The 23,531-nt window shown below is 36.0% G+C and overlaps 1 protein-coding gene across 6 annotated transcripts in view; it reads right to left on the reverse strand.

Moving 5' to 3' along the window:
- Positions 1-23,531, reverse strand: part of TBC1D32 (TBC1 domain family member 32) — an 80,915-nt gene that overhangs the window by 31,506 nt on the left and 25,878 nt on the right. For 5 of the 6 annotated variants that reach the window (XM_052680345.1, XM_052680337.1, XM_052680329.1 and 2 more), the window contains 9 exons: positions 22,741-22,823; positions 20,958-21,096; positions 20,186-20,273; positions 18,579-18,697; positions 17,297-17,413; positions 11,832-11,920; positions 2,911-3,033; positions 1,007-1,115; positions 107-200 (listed from right to left, as the gene is read on the reverse strand). In XM_052680345.1, the coding sequence (XP_052536305.1) occupies positions 107-200; positions 1,007-1,115; positions 2,911-3,033; positions 11,832-11,920; positions 17,297-17,413; positions 18,579-18,697; positions 20,186-20,273; positions 20,958-21,096; positions 22,741-22,823 (961 nt within the window). The remainder of the gene's footprint in view (positions 1-106; positions 201-1,006; positions 1,116-2,910; positions 3,034-11,831; positions 11,921-17,296; positions 17,414-18,578; positions 18,698-20,185; positions 20,274-20,957; positions 21,097-22,740; positions 22,824-23,531) is intronic. The other variant, XM_052680353.1, reaches the window with a different exon arrangement.

Consider the following 23,531-nt stretch of genomic DNA (forward strand, 5'->3'; position numbering starts at 1 on the left):
TTAGAAATTCATGAGATTATAATCTAAGGGGAAAAAAAAACCCACAAAAATAAATTGACAGATATGCCTGTTCCACATCTACAGTATTTGCATGCTTTGTATGTACCTTGTTTGAAATCAGCTTTCCTAGGAACTTCTGCAAGATAGCACTTTGGCAAAGGGAATGATGAAAACATTGGCCACGGATATGGATCACTGCCCTAGAAAGAGGACAAAAAAGTAAATTAAGACAGGAGATGAATTAATAGTATTTTCTCAATTACTACACATCAGGTTCCCAGAACTACAGATTATGCCACAAAATTATGCTTGATACTACAGTGCAAGATAAAATATTTCATAACTAGAAGTTAAAGGACACAAAATCCATAAAGCATTTGAGCTAGAAGTTGTTCTGGTGCATATCACTGACAGTTTTGATGCTATGATTCTTTTTTCAACCAAAAAGGAAATAGCCATTTGCAAAAAAACACTGCATTTCTATTTTATACACTGATCTAGCTGGCTTTCCTGTGCTGACAGTAATTTTCTTTTTGTCTTTATGAGAGTGACAGCCAGTTAGAAGCAAACATTTAAAGAAAGTGCTTAACAAACACTGTACTGTTAGAACATCGATGAAAGCTCAAGGTATTAGATTCTACAGATGAAAAACCAAGAATAGAAAAAACATCACATAAAAGGATTGTAAAAAAAGAGGCAATGAAGAAAATACAGGAATATAAAAGCGAGAAAAAGACAAATTGCATTCAATTTTATAGTGAAAAAAACCCACTAAAATAAAGCAACACAAAAATTTCATCTGAATGTAGCAAATCCCAAACACATGCAAACTAAATACCTAGACAGTAACAACAACATATTTCTTTTTCCATGACAATGGTAGACATTTATAAAGCTAAAGGTGGACTGCTACTTCTTAATAATAAATAATTTCCACATGCTGATACCAACAAAATGTTCAATTGATGAGAGTTAGAGAAATAAAAATTGTTCAAACTATTCTAACCTTATCTAGAGCTCTTGAAGGCAAAATTCTTTCCTGTGGTCCTCCAATAAGATTTATTCTGACAAGAACATGGTTTCTCTCAACTGATAGACTATCAACAATAAAATCTCTGGAAAACAAAATAACACAAAGAAATAGCTGAAATAAAATTAGAACCAATTTATCAGTGACATCTTGGCACTAGGAGACAAAAAAAGAGAACAAAACTTCACAAATTTTATTACATCCATGTGTTCAGTAACTAGGACAGAAAGAGTTAATAGAATGTCAAGATCTGTTTGTTATTTGGCCAATCAGCAAATTTCTGCCTTAACAAATAAGTAGTTACTTAGAATTTAGGAACACACAGCTTGCTGTCTGAAGTCACTGTGCAGCCCAGGATGCTAAAATTTTTAAAAGGAATAAAAATCCGTTTTTACACATCAAGTTTCTTACAAAATAGTATGAGCTACTTTTCAAAGAAACAATAGGTTTCTTCTTCAAATAGTAATAATGTCATTTATCTGTTGAGATTTATCTCACACCGTTTGATCCAAGTTCTGCATGGTCCCATATGGCCAACGGTAAGAGTTTAGTTCTTAGTGTTCGAATGTTAACAGAAAGGACAAAGTGTCAAGGACTAAATTACTATCAGCTTCAGACCACCAAATAAGCTTTTGTCTTAAAGATGCATCGAGCATTATTATTTACATGACAGCAACAGAAAGACTCTGCAGTTGGAGAGATGACTAAGTTTCAAATACAAAAAAAAAAATTAAAGTACTGGTACCTTCAGTACATCACAGAATCACAGAGTGGCCAGGATTGGAAGGGACCTCGAGGATCATGAATCCCCAACCCCCCTGCCACAGACGGGGCCACCAACCTCCCCATTTAATACTAGACCAGGCCCCATCCAATCTGGCCTTAACATCTAACACCTCCAGGGATGGGGCATCCACAACCTCTCTGGGCAGCCTGTTCCAGCACCTCACCACTCTCTCTGTAAAAAACTTCCCCCGACATCCAACCTAAATCTTCCCCCCCTCAACTTAAAATCATTTCCCCTTGTCCTGCTGTTATCTACCCTTTCAAGGAGTTGATTCCCCTCCTGTTTGTAGGCTCCGTTTAGGTACTGAAAGGCTGTAATGAGCCCAGCTCCCTCAGCCTGTCTCCATAGAAGAGGTACTCCAGTCCCCTGATCATCTTTGCAGCCCTTCTCTGGACCCTCTCCAACAGCTCTTCTTGTGTTGGGGGCTCCAGACCTGAACAGTACTCCAGATGGGGCCTTACAAGAGCAGAGTAGAGGGGGACAATCACCTCCCTGTCCCTGCTGGCCACCCCTCTTCTGGTGGAGCCCAGGATACCATTTGCTTTCTGAGCTGCAAGGGCACACTGCTGGCTCGTGTTAAGTTTTTCATCCATCAAGACCCCCAGGTCCTTCTCTGCAGGGCTGCTCTCAAGGACCACTCCTTCCAGTGTGTATAGATGCCTGGGATTCCTCCAGCCCAAATACAAAACCTTGCACTTTGCTGTGTAGAACCTCATTAGGTTCACTCGGGCCCACCTTAATGCCCCACCTACACTTTATACCCACCTACATGAACATGAATAACATTATATACATAAAAAGAATAACAAAATTATTTTAAAATGTGTGTTTACATTCACACACACACAAAAAGAAATAAGATTGATGCAAACAAAACACCTTCACATTTACATTTTTGAGTTGGAAGTAAGAAACAGAACAAGTCTGCTGCATCTTTTGTTAATTTGAGACTGATGACAAGCGTGCACATAAGAAAAACAGATTAGATGACAACTTCATTGAGAGCATCTGTATATTTAAAGCCACTACATTACTCATATATTCTGAGGAGAAAAGTCTGACAAAAGTAGCATTTACATTGGTCAGTTCTCACCCTGGTCCTTCCAAAGCTTCCGTGACATTTTCTTCCTGAGCAGTGAGTAAAACTTGTGACACTTTATACTGAGTCTCCAAGAGCAAAAGGGTATTAAGCTCACAGCATAGCACATTTAACAACCTGCAGAAGGACACATCAAAATGATAGCGTATCAGTCAGAATAGCATTAATGCAGGATAAGACAAAAGTGAACACGTTTATGAGATCTCAACATGGGAGAAAGGGAGGGAAGTTTCAGGATCTGAAAAACACTCAGACAGAACTGGCTTAGAAATGCTCTTCTATATCCTTTTAAACCACTCAAGTGTCATAACCTTGAGCAAAAAGGGAATAGTTCCTAGCAGATTCTTCATTGGTCAGCTCAGTATGATTTTGAATTTATACCACAGAATGTTTTATTCAGTCTGTGTCCTTTCTATGTGACATGAAGACATTATTCAATAATAGGCTGGTAAGGTAATTTAAAAATCAGGTTATTCTGGGCAGCATGAGGATTGGAGAGAGACAAGATAGAAATACATCTTTCCTTCAGAAAATACGCTCATAAGCACTTCATGACTGTATGACCACATTTAACAGCAGTTCAAAAACAATAAAATATTTAACATCCAACTAACACAGCAAATCTGATGTTTTCCATATCTCTGAAAATCTCAAAAGAACGGTTAATAATCACAGTAGTACATTACATACAAGTTATATATATATATTTAACTTCAGAGCAAGTTAACAGTGAAACTAATCCATCACACTTCATATGAATCTGACGTAGGTCAATTCAATTCCTTGTCTTTTTCTTTATATTAATCTGTTCATCATTAACACAGAAACAGAATAATTTCACTGAAGGCTTCCTATTCATGCGAAACGATACAAATAAGCATTCTTGCTGCTATTCTTATATATCTTTATTACAATCTTAGAACACTTAATAAATTATCACCAGTATTATTGTTTGCCTTTATGTAAGACTTGATATGATCTGTGTCTTGTTTGAAATTTGTAGTCTATTAGTCAATGCTTGTTTCTTCCATGAAATTCGCAAAATACTTCTACTGACAATGGCAAAAATTCATAGACCATTCTATGGATGATTTAAAACCCACAAATTCACAGTTGTGATCAAAGGATAGCCAATATAAATTTCCTGGATGGAGATCAGTGAAGAGTGATGCCTGCAGAGGTCAGTGCTAGGACTAATGCTCTTTAATAGCTACATCAACGACATTGACAGTGAGGTCAAGTGCACTCTCAGCAAGTTTGCGGATGACACAAGCTGTGCGGTGAGGTCGACAGACTCAAGGGACTAGATGCCATCCAGAGGGACCCAGACAGGTTTGAGCACAGGACCCAGGAGAACTCACCAGATTCAATAAATCAAAGTATACACGGTCTTGCATCTCAGTCGAGACATCTGCTACCAATACAAGCTAGGGGATGAAAGGATTGAGCACAGTCCTTTCAAATGGACGTGGTGTTACTAGTAGTTGGGAAACTGGATATGAGCCAGCAATGTGCCCTTGCAGCCTAGAAAGCCAACAGTGTCCTGGGCTGCATCAAAAGAAACATGGCCAGCAGGTTGAAGGAGGTGATCTTGCCCCTCTGTTGTGTGCTGATGAGGCCTCAGCTAGAGTACTGTATCTAGATGCCAAGTCCTCAGCACAAGAGAGACACATACCAGTTGGAATGCATCCAGAGGAGGTCCACAAAAATGATCCAAGAAATGAAGCATTTCTCCTACGAGGACAGACTGGAAGAGCTGGAGAAGAGAAGGCTTTGAGATGACCTGATAGGGGCCCTTCCATAACTAATCAGGAGCTACAGAAAAGAATGGGACAGACTCTTTAGCAGGGTCTGTGATGACAGGACAAAGACAAATGGTTTCAAGCTTAAAAAGGGTAGATTTAACTTGGATGTAAGGAAAAAGGTTTTTACAGTGAGGATAGTGAAGCACTGGAATTGCTCAGACGTGGTGGACACCCCATCTCTGGAGACTTACAAGTCCAGGTTGGACTAGGCTCTGAGCACTCTGATCCTGCTGTGAATGTCCCCATTCATTGCAGAAAAGTTGGTCTAGATGACCTTTCCATGGTCCCTTCCAGCTCTAAGGATTCTATGATTCTATAATAGTACATATTTTTTCTTGCTGCTGTTGATTTTTTTCATACCGGTTCAAGCCTTTTCAAGGTCTATTTATTTTATGTTAACTATTCCTGACATTGATTCATTTTCAGTATTTCTCTAGATCACCTAAGAAGAAATGACATATCAGCTGCATGGCTTTTTTTTCGTTACTATATAGAACAATAATCCACCAGAAGTGTACCAAAATCACGACCATGAAACTGGACCTTTTCTTCCATTAAGTAGGATAATTTTAAGTGGTAAAGAACCTGTTTGAGGTTTCCAGCAGCTAAAAGCCACAAGGAGAAGACTGATAGCTAAAGATGCTTAGAGCATCTCCAATACACAAGGCAAAGCAGAAAAACAAAGCAGATCACAGGTAAACAGAATTCGGCAGAAGAGAAAGTGGCAAAATACAAAAGAGCCGAACATAAACAGCCCCTGCTAGGACATTCAAATGACATGATAAAGGTTTAGGCCATCTAACAGGGATACTGACTAAGAAGGCTGTGATTGTTCAGTCTGCAGAAGAGACGGCTCTGTGGGGATCTTATCAACATTTATAATAGAGCTGGCTGAAGAGTACAGAGATGATGGGATGGGGAGAGAAGCTGAAAAGTAGAAGTGAGAAAACACATGGGTCAAGATAGGCAGCTTAGTAAGTAAAGAAAAGATGGGAAAAAACACAAGTGGTTGAAAGGTAGTGACACAACGCTTCCCACAAGCAGTTCAGTGCTCTGCCATCCTCTAAGCAACAGCTACCTGCAAGACCAAATCCCACCACACCTAAGTTTTCATTGCCAGGTATGCTATTATATGGTATATCCTTTTGGCCAATAAGCACCAGCTCTTGTGTATCTCAGACTACTTGCTGGGAAGTAAGAAAAAGAGAAAGTCCTGCTCCTGAGCAGTGCTTGCACAGTGTGAGCCAAAACACTGGTGTGTTATCAATGTTGTTTTAGCCACAAACAAAAACAAGTTACCTTCATCTCAGCCAGACCGGATGTTTAGTTCCAGCAGTAAAAAACAAAATGTTATGCTATGAGCAGAAGTAGTACATCCACCACAGGGAAAAAAAGAAATAAGGTACATCCAAAGTAAACTATACCATTATCTCAGTAATTTGTTTGTTCAGGCGCTGCACAACTGTTGACCAAACCTCAAATGCGTACATCTGTGCTGTCCATAAGGCATTTTAGTGATGTGACCCCTAAGTGGAGGGCTAGGCTAGTCTTCAGGAACAGGTTTTTTCTTGGCCTACAACCATCTGCTATAAATACAGGCATGGATGATTCAGCTTAGTGTAAATACACAGAGTGCTTTGTAGAGAGCTCAGTTATGGGACAAGTTATGGTCTATGCTTCTCCCTCAGGAATCAATATTAAAAACATGAGAGCAACAATGAAGACTGGGACCTCATAGGATAATTCCCTTCTTCATACATGAATATGGATACCACCAGAGAAGCCCGAATCAAAATTTTCCTGAAATAATTCCAGTGTTGTCATCATGGGGGATAACCTCAAAACACTTCACATCAAAGCCTATATTATACATTTGATTTATTCTTTATTATGCTTTGAGTAACTGCCTGAGCTCCAGTGAGAATACTAGTCCAAAAAGCAAGTTACAATTACTATCGTGAGTTCCAGATCAGTAGAAGAGTCTATAAAAAATAGAAACTGAAAGGCACCTAGTTAGTTTTAAAGCATTAACAGGCACGTGGAAGCTCCAACCATGTAAAGCTTTTCAAACTGCCTTTGCAGATTGAACAAAAGTTGATAATAATGAGAGAACATGCCTCCACACATCATCTTTCTAAACAACCAAAGGTTATAATTGTCATACTGAAAGCAAAGCCACAACATAATATCATACAGTGTACTGGAGTTAAAGAGTTAATGCTGCAGTTCCATGGATAGTCAGTATTTCCAGTTTCTTGGTCTGAAAAGAGAAGAATCAACTACAACTCCTAGAAAACTTCATTTTTCCATTTCCATTTTCCATTTGGAAGGAAAGACAAAACTGACGGGGAGTCACAAGACTTTCTTCCTTGCACCGTGGCTGTTCTACCTACAGCACTGCCGCAAGGACTTCAGTTTCAGAAACTCTCTCATTTCATTTGATTGATTAGTTTCAATTCTAATCATATTGTATTCTATTGTGTTATCTCACATTCCACCACTATATTTAGTAAATCAAGTTCCTTAGCTTGTTGTCACCATTATCCTCAGTCCAGTCCTATCTCCCGACCTTTTCCCTTCTCCCTCACTTCCCAGGGCCATGGGTCCATGGGTCCCTTTGCCTCCTTGTCACAGAAGTAGGCCAAACCAGGCTGAACTGTGACACAAACCTAACAAATATATTAATATATAAACTAAACAAATACACAATTATATAACAATTATATAATGTGAAAGCAGACAATCCTGTTGCAGCTCCATTTCATTAGTAATGCGGACTCTGTCCTCTTTTAAATTTGGATTATTAAACAGGAGTCACTGATTTGCAGGCCATGTGAACTTCCCAGTTATCACTGCTGCAGAAGTCTTTTCCCTTACATCCAGTATGCATACTTAGCAGTAAGATGCTGCTTTCCTTTACCTTTTCCTTTGGATAAAATAGTAGAAAATGGCTCACTAGTAAATTGAATCAGTTCTCGTGTAACAGAGAAAAGGTTGATAAAAAATAACTGGAAGATTATTTAGGCCTTCACACAGAATACGACTCTGGTAGAATTAAAGCAAGAAAGAAATACTTCCAAGACACAATTCCTTCTTGCTATTACCATATTCTTGCCTCTCCTCAAGAGGAAGAACTCAATGGACATCCTACCAATATCCCAAAATCTGTTGCAAGAGTCAATGTCCCAGCCATATCATTCAAATGTTAGTGATCAGAAGATTTTAGAGAAATTACATAACACTGTTCATTGGCTCTAGCAGTACATTTAAAGGAAAGAAATGTGGAAGACGAGAGTTACAAAAAGGAAGGTGGAAAGCAAACATGCAACAAGCAAAAGAAAGCAATGCTTTCTAAATGGGAAATATAATTTGTTTAAAGAAAAGTTACATAGAGAGACTGGTTTAAAATAAAAAGACTTGCTTCAATTTATAATGAATAAGATCTTGAAGAACTACTCAAGAATATTTCAAAAACCTCCTGCTAATCATAATGCTTTTTAATAAATAGAAAAAGGACCAATCTAAACAGCATGGCAACCTGAGGAAAAAAAAATGTTTATGATTCGTATCTTCTATCATTATAAAGCATGACAATTAACACTCCTTCAATTAAAATCACATGCTCTTAATTAACAGTACACATAATGTAAGTACAAGTAAAGTGAACAAATTATTTCACATACCACAGCTACCTCAACATTAAAATGCAATTATACTTTAGGGAGTGAAAAGAATGCAGTGGTGCTTACTACATCTATTTCCTAAAAGCCCTATGCTATCTCATGCCTAAAAATCATATATTTATTCATCTCTCAGTTTTGACTAATTTTAAGGCAAAATTTAAGAGACTGGTTGACTTTCAAGCCAATACAGAATAAGCCATTAAAATTCTCTTTCATAAATCTTTTCCTTTCTTGTTTTGTGGAATAACAGAAAGACAAGGGCTGCACCAAGCGTAATGCCTCCTATTATATGATGTTGGCCACAAACATTACAGGTGGATGCTGGTGGTATGGCAGTAGAGGCTGAACCTTCACGCCAATGATAGCATTATATTTTGTTGCAGCGAGACAGATGGCAGCAGAGGGGCTGCCTGACAAAATGGCATCTGATGTGGCAGTGTGTATGAAGCAAATATCTGTCACTGAATCCCGCCATTGTATCAACTGACACCCCACAACTTGCTGAATGCTTATGGAGATCAGAGAGTGAATGCTAGCACAGTGAGGTGGTGGGTGGTGCATTTCAGCAGTGCTGACAGAGACAGTGGTCCACCTCCACTGGTGCAGATTTTTATGAGCACAGTATTTGGGACTTCGTTCATAGCTGGCAAAACTGCATGGTTAAAATCGTGGTGACTATGTTGAAAACAGTGTTTTGTAGCTGAGAATTTTCTTTATCAAATAGTGTTACTTTTTTCTTTTTATCTGCTGTAGTTTCCATGGAAATAAAACAGGCATTACTTTTGGAGATACCTAACTAAATATACTGCTTCTTTTATAATATCCTGAAGTAGTTCAGCAAGTGAAAAATTAGTATTATAAGAAAAAATTAGCTACATTATGAAACAAGAAGTATTTATTACACAAAACTGAAACTAATAGTTCAACACCCCATTCCTACCTGCAGTAAGTTCTGCAGATCCACAACCTGAAGCTTACATTGATGAACATGTGACTTAAGAGTAATGTTTACAGTTGTCTCTAATTCTACATACTTTTAGAAGAATTATACAGAGTACTATATAAATACTCCTTTTTCAGACTTACATGGGCCTAAACCAAATATTTTCATTGCTGTTTAAATTATTATTTTATAAAATACACTGCTTTCAGAAGTCTCTAATACTAAGTAAGCACATTCTGTCTTTAAAATTAAACAGCTGCAATTTGTGTAAAGAAAAGCATTTGACTCTGAGTTTTCTGTGCACTTTCCTTTAGAAATCCAAACTGTTGAACAGAGTACTGTCATTGTTGTTTAATACCTACTATTGTGAGGTATGTCAGTGAACAAGTGCAGCACTATCTACAAATATTATTCTATTTCTGAATGTATGTGCAAAAGATCTGATTTCATAATATCAAGGAGTTCTACTGAATTATAGCAAAAAACAGGAGATAGTGAGGGAGGAGGGGGGGAAAAAGAAACCATTTTTAAGGAACAGTATGTCAGTACATGTCATAAACATGCTCCCTGAAAGAAAATTTTTGCAAAGCTGTCTGTGAGCTCATTCAGATCCCCTCCCACTGCCCACAGTCTATGCTTACTCTCAGTAACACTGTTTCTCTGTCTTCTTTCTACACAAGTCAACAGTGACTGGACATCTTTGAACTTATTTTGAAGTGTACACACTTTTTAGAGATTGGATGGTTGGTAATGCAAGGTAAAAATTTGTTATTTTGTCATGCTTTAATCCAACTAACAATACAGTGTCTTTCCAAAATCCATAGATTCAGAGACACAGTTTTCTATGTCTGACATCATGGGTCTACGTAACAAAATAGTCCGCATTACTCTCAGAGCAGCCTTCACACATTAAAATGTATTACTTAGATTACTGCTGTGAATTCCCTTTTCTATTACTTGTGCTTTTATGTCAATTTCAGTTCAGAGTATTGTACACTTGGATTCCACTGCTTCATCACCAAATGGTAGGATTCATGTCACTCACCCATTGCATCACAGAATAACCTAAGTTGGAAGTGACCCGCTAGGATCATCAAGTCTAACTCCTAGCTCCACACAGACTACCCAATATTCAAATGCTACACCTGAAAGCAACAGCCAAAAGCTTTTTGAAATCCAGCAGCCTGAGGTCACAATCACAAATGGCTAATACCAGATTAATGCAGAATTTGTGTATTATACCAGTAGGGAACTTTTAATAACTACATCGTGATAGGTTGAATTCTCTTTGTGCAGGCAGCTGAATTTTCATAATAGAATGACTGCATGTGCTAACTGTCTATTATATGGGGAAAAATTATATAGTGAGTGCCACACACTCATGGAAAGCCATTAGATCATTAGAAATGCACATTACGTTTTTTTATACATAGACGTATATTAGAATCCCTAGATTTGTATCTTCCTTTCTTTTACAGGAAAAACATTAAAGGGCCAAAAAGGGAAAAGGGCTTTTGAACAAAAAAAACCCAAAAAATCCAACACTGGAATCTGGCAGTTTAGCTTTCAATATGAACTGAAAAGAGGAATATCTGACCTTCTCTGAATTCTTACCTGTTTTTTTCCTTTGCTTGTGTTCATTACCATAGTGTCCTCTAAGGCTCAGCTTATCTGTTTAACAATATGGCTTATTTCAAGTGATAACAGATGAATTTATTATGTTTTTTTGTATGTGTCATTATGGATAGTTCTGTTACTTCACATGATAGAAGCCATGTTAAAAATGCCGTAAGCATTAAACACAACTTCACTGCATGATCTATGTATTTCTTATAGCATAGGAGTCAACTGCTTACACATTCATACAATTCATACACAATTCATATATTTATCTTTGGAAAAAAGAAAAAAAACCTCAACAAATGCTGAACCTGTAATTTGTATATTAAAACATTACATACCATTTAAAATACGTTCTCACTATAGTGCTCACACTTTCTAAGATAAAGCGTTCTTTCAGGTTCTTAAAATATTTACCATCTAATAGCAATTTTCTCAAAATAAGTTTTGCTGAAATTGGTAGTATAAAATACTTTGCTTATTTTAATACTTCAGTATGGGCTTTTTTTGTTGTTTTTTTTTTGTTGTTGTTGTTGTTGTTCAGCAACATAATGGATGTAACATATTCTTTTTGAACAGCTACACAAAATAACTACATTAATTTTCTATTATTGCTTACCATATTACAATATAACCATTTACAGGTAGTAAGATTAAAGTCATTGATATTTTCATTTTGCAGAACATTTTTCATTCAATCTTCTTACATTTAAAAAAAAAAAAAGAAGAGCAGATACAGGGGTGGAATTTCACCTTCACGAATAATAAAGCAAAACAATACTATCTTCCCAGAATCAACATGTTCAAGCACGGTATGTACTATTTCATTAATGTAACCAGTGAATAAAAAAATAAGCATCTTACCGTAGACCAAAGACATGTGATTGTTCATAATTGAATAAGGAATGAATTTTTGCTTCCGAGTTCAAAATTATAATTCTGTCAATGATATTCTGCCAAAGAAAGACAAATTAAAAAAAAAAGAAAAAAAAAAAACCCTCCATCTTTCATAAAGATAACAGTTCCAGAGGAATGTTTACTATAAAACTAAACATATTTTAACTTATATCTCCAGTAAGAAGTGCTTTCCCTCAAAAAAAAAAAAGAAAAAAAAAAATCAGTGATAAGATGAAACCATACACAAGGTTAGGAAAAAAAATAACTTTATAATTAGTTAAAAAAAAAAAAAATCATTAAGCATACAAATACATCCTAGCATATCGGTATATCCTCTTATTTAGTATTAATTCATAAGACAAATATTAAACTGTTGTTGGGTATATTAATGTCTAAAATGCGTATACATCTAATTTAATGAAAAGGCATCAAGTCTTTTAGTAAAACACATCTGCTAACACTGTTTAGTACTGTATGTTCCAAAACACTGTCATTTCTTTTTCAGTGACCAGAGTTCAACATCATTCATCATTAGGCTTTGAAGTTGAGATTTATGCCTTTTATCCTATGGCATCTAACGTAATAGACAATGATCTATGGCTGCTTCCTACTTCTTCCACAAATTCAACTTAATTCTCAATCTCTCTGTTTTACTGCATATCCAAACTGCTTCTGAAGAAGTAACTTCATTATAATAACAAGAAATACATTAAAAAACTCACTGATGTTATCTTTTCAGAGGCATATAATATGGTAAGAAGAAAAAACTGAAAACCCTTTTTGCACTTTATTTAATGTGAATTAAATCTCAACTTTTATTTTATCCTGTTTAAAAAATATGGTCTCAGAGACAGCAGAGGGAGGTACTACTCAACTGATTAGATCAACGAATCATTTCAATATCAAATTAAAGAAAAGATGCATGCTTTCTAAAAGCAGCTAGAGTTCTGTATTTCAAAACTGAGAAAATTAAATATACCAAGTCAAATTCCCAGTACTAGAAAAAAAACTAAAACTTGCTTCAGTTAACTGTCTTATTACAAAGCAATCATATAATCTTATTTTAAATAACAATGAAATTATATTTACCCTACTAGTTTTTTTTGTTTTTTTGTTGTTGTTGTTTGTTTTTTTTTTTTTTTTTTTTTTTTTTTTTTTTTTTTTTGCGGGGGGGAGGCAGAAAGCTATGAACAACAGATGATTTCTATACAACATGTTCACAATAAAAGTCACAACAAAACAATTTGACTTAGGCTTCAAAGCTGTTCATAAAATTGATAGTGCAAGTGATTATTTGTTTACATTTTAAAGATTTTCATACATCTCATAGAATCACAGAATCATTTGAGTTGGAAGGGACCCTTAAAAGTCATCTAAGTCCAACTCCACTGCAATGAAAAGGGACATCTACAGCTGGATCAGGTTGCTCAGACCCTACTTTCTTTCACCTGCTGGCCACACTTCTTTTGATGCAGTCCAGGATATGGTTGGATTTCTGCACTGTGAGAGCACATTCCTGGCTTATGTCCAGTTGCTAGCAGTACCCCTAAGTTTTTTTCAGCAGGGCTGTGCTCAATGCTTTCAGACCCCAGTTTGTACTGATAGCAGGAATTGCTGCAACACAGTGCACAGTGCTCCTGGATTTATTGAACCTCATAAGGTTCTCCTTGGCTCACTACTCAAGCCTGTCTAGGTCCCTCCGGATGGTATCCTGTCCCACAGGTGCGTCAATCACATCACACAGCTTGGTGCCATTCACAAACTTGCTGATGGTGCACTCAATCCCACCACTCTCTGGATACAATTTTGCAACCAGTTCCTTATTCATTGAATAGTCCACCTATCAAATCCACATCTTTCCAATCTGGACAGTGGGATGATACTGGGAAACATGTCAAAGATCTTACCAAGGTTCAGATAGATGAAAACAGTAGTTCTTCCCTTGTCCACTGACACATTTACAACATTACAGAAGGCCAATGAGTTGGTGAGGCAGAAGCTGCCCTTCTGAAGTCATGCCGATTGTCTTGTATCACCTCCCTGTATTCTGTGTGTCTTAGCATAGCAAATGCTTAATGCCAAAGCGTCTATCTGGCAACAAAGCTCCTCCTCTCACACTTACATTAAAAACAGCAACCCGCAAAGGAGAGGAAGTGTGAGAACAGAGAGATGAGAAGTTTCTAAGGACTGGAAAAAAGGAAACATTACTTCCACTATCAAGAAAGGGAGGAAGGAGGACCCAGGGAACTACAGCCCAGTAAGTCTCACTTACGTGCCTGGGAAGATCATGGAACAGATCCTCCTAGAAGACATGTTAAGGTACATGAGGGATGATCAGGGGATCCGAGTTAGCCAGCATGGCTTTATCAAGGGAAGATCATGCCTTCAATGATGGAGTGATGACATCACTGGACAATGGGGAAGCAATAAATATCATCTGCCTGCATTTGTGCAAGGCCTTTGACATAGTCTCCCCCATATCCTTATCTCTAAACTGGAGAGAGATGGATTTGAGGGGCGAACAATTTGCTGAATAAGGAATTGGTTGGAAGGCAGTAGACAGAGAGCTGTGGTGAATGGCTCTACGTCCAACTGGAGACCAATGATAAGCAATGTCCCCCAAGGGTCTGTATTGGGATCAGTGTTCTTCAACATCTTCATCAATGATAGGCTTGAGTGTACCCTCAGCAAGTATGCCAATGACATTAAGCTAAGCAGTTGACACAATAGAAGGAAGGGATGCCATCCAAAAGGACCTCAACACACTTGTGAGGTGGGCCCTTGTGAACCTAATGAGGTTAAACATAGTGAAGTGCAAGGTTTTACACTTGGATTGGACTTATCCTACATACATATACAGACTGGGAGAAGAACTCCATGAGAATAGCCCTGTGGAGAAAAACCTGAGGATCCTGGTAGGTGAAAAAATGAATATAACTAAGCAGTGTGCTCTTGTGGCTTTGAGGGCCAATGGTACCCTGGGCTCCATCAGAAGAGAGATGGTCAGCAGGCACAGGAAGTCATTGTCCCTCTCTACTCTGCCCTTGTGAGGCCCCACTGCATCCAGGTCTGGGGTCCCCAGATGTGGAGCTGTTGGAGAGGATCTAGAAAAGATATAAGATGATCAAAGGGCTGAAGCATCTCTCCTGCATAGACAGGTTGAGGGAGCTGGGCTTGTTCAGCCTGAAGAGATCTAATTGCAGCCCTTCAGTATTTAAAAAGGGATTATAAAAGAAGAGAGGAATCAACATTTTACTTGGGTAGATAGAGACGGGACAAGGGGAAATGGTTTTAAACTCAAGGAGGGAAGCTTTAGGTTGGATATCAGGAGGAAGCTCTTTACAGAGAGAGTGGTGAGGTGGTGGAACAGGCTGCCCAGAGAAGCTGTGGGAGCTCTGTCCCTGGAGTTGCCCAAGACCAGGTTGGATGGGGCCCTGGGCAACCTGATCTAGTATCACACCTATAGGTTGGTGGCTCTGCACGTGGCAGGGGGATTGGAATTTGACAATCCTTGGGGTCTCTTCCAACTTAAACTATACTATGATTCCATGACTATTTAGAAAGCACACCATATCCTGTCTTGGAAGCAAGAGAGATAAGGTTCAACACAAATTCCACTCAAAAAACGTGCAGATTAATCTGCGCTTTTCAACTACAACCTGAATATTACAAATCAGTATCTAAAGTAGGTGACTCCTCAAACATTACACCTTATATTTCAGTGATTATGGAGAATCTTAAAAGTTCATCTGGAGGGTATTTTCCAAGTTATATTCCCTTTGATGTGTTGAAACTCTCAAATGTACAGTAGAGACAGGCAGAAGGACCCTGATTCAGCTGTTCCATTTTTTAAAATATTTTAATATGGTAAACTTAGTTTTAGAAAAAAAAAAATAATCAAACAAAATGATATTTATTAGAAGAAAAAAAAAAGCATATGTCATATCTATTTTCCTAAAGGCATAAAATCAAAAGCTTTTATTATTAAACAGCTAAAAGTAGTAAAAGCCCAACTGGCAATCTGTTCAGTCAATGAAGTAGTTAGACAATAATACAAAGGATGATAAAATGCTTACATACATAAGAGCATATAAAGGTGATCAAGTTCTGCATAATATGTAACATTTATGCTGAGCTATATTAGAAGTTAGATGCTGTGGTGATGTGACATAATTAAAAGACATATTGTCTTTTATATTATATTAAATATTAGATATTCAATGTATTAAATATATATGTACTAAACGTATTAGATGAACACTCCCCCTTTAACCGTCTGGTTCTCTTGTGTTAACTATACAAGCTTAGGAATTTAACTTAGACTTACACACTCTTGCAAATTACTTAAATGAGACAAGCCACATTCAAAAAATCTGAATTTGTTCAGGGAATTTCAAAAATTGTATCAGTATTGCTATTACTACATTTAGAGTTTGATGAAATTAGATGAAGTTCCTCAAAACCAAAAAGAAACAAACAAACAAATAACAAAAACATTACTTAAGATCTAGCTCAGTATGAAAATTCTTAGGTATTTACCACCTGCTGCACACATCTGCTCTGGTGCCTTACATTACCCTAAGATTGAGCAGTGTATATGCCAATAATGAGTGGATTAAAAAAAATGAAATGCTTTACCCCATTTGCTCCTCAAATCGTTACCAATAAATAAATAAATAAATAAATAATCTATTAAAATTACTTCCAAACATAACACAATTATGATATACATTGTCTAAATAACAACTTAAGCTATCACCAATCCAGAGCTTACAATATGCAAACATTAAATTGCAACAGCGATTCAAAGTGGGAGCTCATTTAGCAAAGATCTAATTTCAACTGCCACTCAAGGTCACAGATTAAATTTGCCTATGCTTCACAGAAGGGAAGAATAAATGGATTGTGACTGATGAGTGAAGTAACACAAAATAATTCCATGGTGATACGATTTTTCTTAAGACTGAAATACGCCTTAATCAGTAATTTTCTAATTATGCACACTTTTGTATGAATAATCTGTACTTTTAAGAAAGCTTGAGGTGTTTGTACTTTTTTTTTTTTGTCGAGTCCACAGCATGATAAAGCATTATTATAGAAAAAACAAATATCGACATTTTCCAGCATTTTCTAGCAAGTAACTGTATGTGTATAATGAAATACTTATGTATGTCACCTCATTCCATGGAAAAACACATCCTTGTGCAAGCAAGAAAGATCTTTAAACTGGGCATAAAATATAATCTTTAGCATTTCAAAATAAAAACTTTGTTCAATATGATATGTGCATATACTGCCCTCATGCTGTATATATTACAAAATGCAGAAAATTTTGAAGTCTTTCAGTAAGGAGAAGGAATAATTTATATAACTTTATAACTTATTATTATAGTAACAAAATACACTTCTTTTCATAATAAAAGTATACTTACAATAATGTCTGTGGGTACTTCACGGTGTGAATACATTGGTTTATTTGGTATATCCTGTTTACTCAGTAGCTCAAAAACTGCAGGGTAAGTGAGCAAGTTTATCAGACATAGAAAAGACTGGAGAAAGAAACAAAAGTGAAAAAAGTGACTGTTAGTCAGGTAAGCATAAACAATTATGTTAGAAAGTATTTAAGTTCATCTTTTTTTTTGTAGATAAATTGACATAATCAGAGCTTACAAAATCAACTGCAAAAGTGTATACACAATCTAAAAGAGCAGTAGTCTCTGGGGAATCCCTATGAATTATCACATTTTACAAGTGGATGGCTTACTGGAAGTTGAACTCTTTTCCAATGGAACAAATGAGATATACAATCACAAAATGCCTCCTGTCCAGCTTTTCATCCATCAGAACCCTAGGTCCCTTTCCACATGGCTGCTCTCAATGAGTTCTTGTCCCATTCTGTACTTGTATCTCAGATTGCCTCAACACAAGTGCAACATCTTGCACTTGGACTTGCTGAACTTCAATAGAATCTCCTGTGCCCACTTTTTAAGCACATCCAGGTCCCTTTGGATGGCATCCCTCCCTTCTTCTGTGTCACCTGTAACCCTCAGCTTGGTGTCATCAGTAAACTTTCTAAGCGTACACTTCATTCCACTTTCTGTGTCATTTAAAAAGATGTTGAAGAGCACTGGTCCCAAGATGGACCCCTGGAGGACACCACTTCTGACTGGTCTTCACCTGGACATAGAGCTGCTGACAACAACTCCCTGGCTATGATCATGCAAGCATTTTTTTTATCCACCTAATAGCCCAACCTTCAAATCCATGTTTTTCCAATTTTGTGATAAAGAAGTGGTGTGGGACCATGTCAGAAGTCTTTTACAAGTCCAGGTAGACAGTGATAATTCTGGAAATAACTTTAGAATTATTTTGAAAATTGTAATACTAGCATTATGATGCAATTACAAAATTTTGAGACACAACATACTCTAAAACACACTGTTCTCTCTGATCTTACTACAGTAACTGGAGACTTGAACTGACAGCGAGAATTTTAACATTCTCATTTCTGTCATTCTTGTCATTTATTACATCATCTTTAAATGGATCTTTAGCATTATGACCTGCCATGCCACAGAAGAATTTTTGCAATTGGTAATTATTTGACTAACATATTAAACCAATTTTGCCTCACACATCAAAAAGTAGGTATAGTTACAATAAAAAAAGCTATCATAGATAGCCAATCAAGATGATTGTTAATGAAGTTCTCACCTTCTGACAGCTTTGGTCAATAGGGTCAACTGGAGTAGATTTGGGTTGAGTTATCCTCACATCATCTTTTCCACACTCCAAAAGAGCCCACAGTTTGGCTATAAATGTCTTTATAAATCCTAAAATAAATATTTGTTCCAGCCATGAGAATAGTAAGAATACAAAAAAAAAAATCATATAAAAAACTTTTACACCAAAATTCTAACCCAGATTCTCAAAATTTTCTACATTTCTACATTCATTAAAATTTCTCAAGATAGACTACCAGAGGATTCCTCTTTCCCTTCTAGTCTCAATCCTTTGATCAAGATACCTTTCTACAGCAGTCTGCTTATATTCAATTTAAAACCTACAGCAGCAGTTTGAAAAGAACACTTTACTAGAGGATGATACTTATATAAATTGTGTTTTCATGTAAATAAGCTTCTGATGTTCCTGAACAAGTTAAATACTGCAGATTGAGGCTTATCTTGCACTGACATTGTAGTTTTTTTGGTGACTTACTGTAAATCTGTACTTACTAACATGTTATTGATGAGTTATAGTATGGAAATGGCAGAACATAAAGTTCATGACTGAAACGCTATTGGCTGAATTTAAAATGTTCAATGTGCTTTAAAAAAAAAAAAAAAAAAAAGAGGAGAAACAGTCACTTATCTTTAAAATCTCCAAGTGTAAGTTACAAACATGAAGTCTGTAAGTATAAACTTTATAGACATTACCCAGCCTGCTCTTAGCATTGAAAATCAATGCAGATTATCCTTGGCCAACCATTTTTCTTTGATGCCGAAGGCCATAAAAAGCAAGCTGGCTAAGAACCTTAATCAGGACAGATGGAGTTACTCAAGTAGATCTGCTCCCTGCTTTCTGAAAGATCCCAGAGGCATAACGAATAACTGACAATCAGCTTCCTGAATTGGTAGAATTTCCCTGCCTCTTTAACAGTATTTCAGCCAAGCTTTACTTTATTGGTAAGAATCTAGTCAACACAATGACAAACTAATTGACAACAGTTGATTTCTCTAAGCACAATTCTGAAGGAATTTTCTGGTATGGGTTGACACATAAGAAAAAGCATCAGTTCAAAAAAAGACTCACTTCCATCTCACCCTTGTGCAAGAGTGTCATTGACACTCCAGTATACAGCATTTAGTTCAGTTTCTCACTCTGAGCTGTCAGTAGCCCTGGAAAATTGCATACAAATTACAGGAACCAACACTTCATAATTCTGATCTGCAGATCAGTAAGTAGCATTTGCAAATTATTAACAGCTTTTTTTTTTTTTTTTTTTCCAGCAGTCTTCAACGTCATCATGCACAAACATGAAACTTCTAGAAATCCAAACCAATGAAATAAAGATTTTATGTAATGTATGGAAAAAAAAGAAAAATTGGCATCAAGATAAACGCATTACTTAAATGTCCGAAAGAATAAATTTCCTTCTAGAAAATTAATTAATTAACAGGCATTTAAACAGCCTTTAGTAATACCGCATAATTATTTCACACAGTCATCATTTTTAGCATCTTTCTCATCTTTTTTTTTTTTCCCCAATATGCTTGACTACAGCATCTAGCTACTCATAGTAACATCTTTCCTAAAATTACCTGAACTCTGTAGGGCTACTACAGCTGTTGGTGTTGTCGCCATTTGTGCAACAATCACTCCATTATCAAATTCTTCATGTTCATTTGCCTGTTAGAAACAACACAACCTGAGTACGTCAGAGGGCGTACAATTCAAACAATCTCTTCAACTATTGATTTTTCCTACACTTGCTTACAGAATTTAATCCACTGTATCATCAGACTTGAACAATTCACATATCCTCTACAGTCTTGCCAGGGTCAGATTCCAAACCAAACATCTTTATCAAGTAAATAATCATATAAAAATTTAAATGAAAAACACAATGGCTCGGAGATGCAACATCAACAAATAAAAGCTTCAGTATTATTATGTTCTTTGCACATATTAAGTTGGATGCATGTGACATTCTACTTCTTCCCCAAAAAATGCACATCTGATCTGTGGTTACAATTAGAATTTCAAGTGCTGCATAGCATATTTAGATTTCAACACCACCTATCTACATGGTCTAGAAAAAAAAGAGAAAACTTTAAAGAATAAAAAAAACTTTACAGAAAAGAGTCAGGAAAAATAAATAACATATGCCTGGCATTTTAAGATGATTAGCATCCAACAAAATTAAATGTATGGGACACTACATCAAACTTGAAGATCTACAATTTAAAATTTAATTTACAATTTAAATTACAAAATGATTTCTCAACTTATTTTTTTATTATGTTCTTTCTTCTTCACGTTATTATCATCATTAAAAGAATAAAACCACTGTACCTGCCCTATAACTCTTACCTGGTGTTTTTTTGATAAACTGTTGAACATAAAGCTCACACAGTCACTCATGGCCCCAGTACTATGAAGCAAAAATAGTCCCTTAGGTGTGGCTGAAAAATTTAGCAGGGCATCTAGCAAAGTCTCTTCCCATAACACACTGTAAGAGGAGGAAAGTAATAATTAAAAAAAGAAATTAAAACTTGTTTAAAAACAAGCAATTTAAAAATCAAAAGCTTTCTCATTTAAACAGCAACAAAAAAATACATTTAGGAAAGTTATATGTAACACTATTACTTTGTGCAAACATCCAAACTTCTCCTGACAGAAGGATTAGCTTAGACAATAAGGAAGGAATACAGAATAGACAAAATAATGCAATCGTGAACCCAAAAGACCTGTATCATCTTTACATGCTGTTACGATTTTTTATCTAACCCTGGACAAGCCTTTTAAGGCATTACTGTAGCAGTTACACATAGGCAAAGTTGGCACAGAATTTGCCACTGATGTAACAACACTGTAAGGAACTAATAAAAACTTGCATTCTAGGTCCTTCTAGAAATTAGTACAGAATTATAAAAATAAGGCTCTGTATTTTTAATAGCTTCTTGTACTAAGAGCAGTAAATGAAAAACATTTTCTACAAATGTGACAGGAATAACAGCCATTACAAGAAGCAAATATGATATCTTCTGAGCTACAAACAGTCTGTACCCCAAAAACAAAAGTGAATCAATTCTGTGTCCTTTGGCAAAGTACAATAGCTGCAAGCATCACCAGAATCAAATGATTCTCTTTCACTGAAAGCACTTGCTTACAGGATTCTCACTTCTAGTTCTCATTTCTCACTTGTGATTCCTATCACTAACAGAAGCAAGCAGCTGTTTCCATAGCACTCAGCCATTACCCCAAAATCTAAACACTTCTCCTAATGCCTGCTAGGTCATGTTCAGTAGCAAAAATTTCACCTAGAAATATATCAGCTTGACTTACTCCATAAAGAAATGAAAAATCTAGATGACAGAATGAAATTGCAACTTACACTGAAGGTACTGATCAGTGATAGTCTCTTCACTTACAGCTCTACATCTCTGAATTTCTTTTTATCACTAGTTTTGAATTGCTATAAACAGTTTGCAAGCCACCGTTAGAGTATTAACTGTTAAGGAATATTTGCAAATTATGTAAGAAATCTATTGTAAACTATAAACAAAAAAATCTGCTTGATTAACCTGATAATCTGCTTAATCTTCTCTCTGAATTTTCAGACTCACAAATGTCCGTATGCTTTCAAGTGATAAATGTACAAATATCTATAAGGTACATTACATTTCAGTACAAAAGCAAGGACATCAATCTTAACACATACTTGACTTTGAGCAAGAATTTAGGCCATCTTGCTACACAGTATTTTGACAGCACAGATACCATTCAGAAGAAGAGTTTTAAATTAACACTGTGTCAAAGCCATTAGATAAATTCTGACTGCTATTTTGTTTTATGCTTTCTAATTCACATTTTCCTCAAACCATTTTCTGAAGTTGAAGAGAATCAGCTCAACTGTAAGTCAGCTTAACATAGATTAGACATAACTGTGTGAGCCAAAAAAGTCATTAAAGGTCAAGAACAATTTTGTGACCTAACTGATACACATCCTAGGATGACATCACTCATGCTATGCTTCTGGAAGAATTCCTAAAAAATACACAGTGTTATTATAAAAACATGCTTCAATTCCAAATAAAGTAATTGTGTGCATTTTGTATTTGTACATATTCAAATATCAAAGAACAATACTTACACATTTTTTGAGTCTAGACTTATTGATGATGTGGAGTCTGCACCAGTTACAGGGGTAGGTACTCTTTCTGAAAGCAAACTTGCCTGTGAAATAAAAAATAATAATAATAAACTGCTTATTTATTCCATTTTAAAATGCCAAATCTTGGTCACTCTCATAATACATAAAAAAACATCAGCGATCAGGTTGTAGCCTAGACTTCGTTATAGAATACACCATACCACTTACATTTTTTACTTCAGAATGCTCTTTGTGTTGTTTTTAAATTTTTTTCCCTCAGATATAAATCGACTTAAAGCTATCACTTTTTTTTTTAATTATAAAAATTCTCCTTAAAAATATTTTGTTCGCACTTTTTACTTAGACTCCCAAGTAGAAAAATTCTCAGGCAAAAAAATGAAACAGATTAGATTTTATTCTGCTTCTGTCCCAAGTAACAGAAACAGCAGTCTCTTGAACTAATAACACAGTATCAAATGTGTTGAGCAATTCTGTCAAATTTTCTTTATGAATTTTATTAAATGATATATATAGGTATGGATATACATATAAACAAAGTAAGTTACAAACAAAGATTCTATGTATGTGTGTATAAACAAACACACATTTGGTGAGATTTCTAATTAAAAAGCTGTTTTAAAATAACTGTGAAAAACACTTTATATTTAGCAACATTTCTCAAGATAAGGAGTACACTTTACCATTCAAATGAGAGTAGCATTAATTTCAATGAATTCAGTGGAATCATTCTCTTATAATCTAATACATACACATAACATTCCTGTATTAAA

Source organism: Tympanuchus pallidicinctus, unplaced genomic scaffold (genome assembly GCF_026119805.1).
Source record: "Tympanuchus pallidicinctus isolate F22 unplaced genomic scaffold, pur_lepc_1.0 scaffold1, whole genome shotgun sequence".
Taxonomy (NCBI): Eukaryota; Metazoa; Chordata; class Aves; order Galliformes; family Phasianidae; genus Tympanuchus; species Tympanuchus pallidicinctus.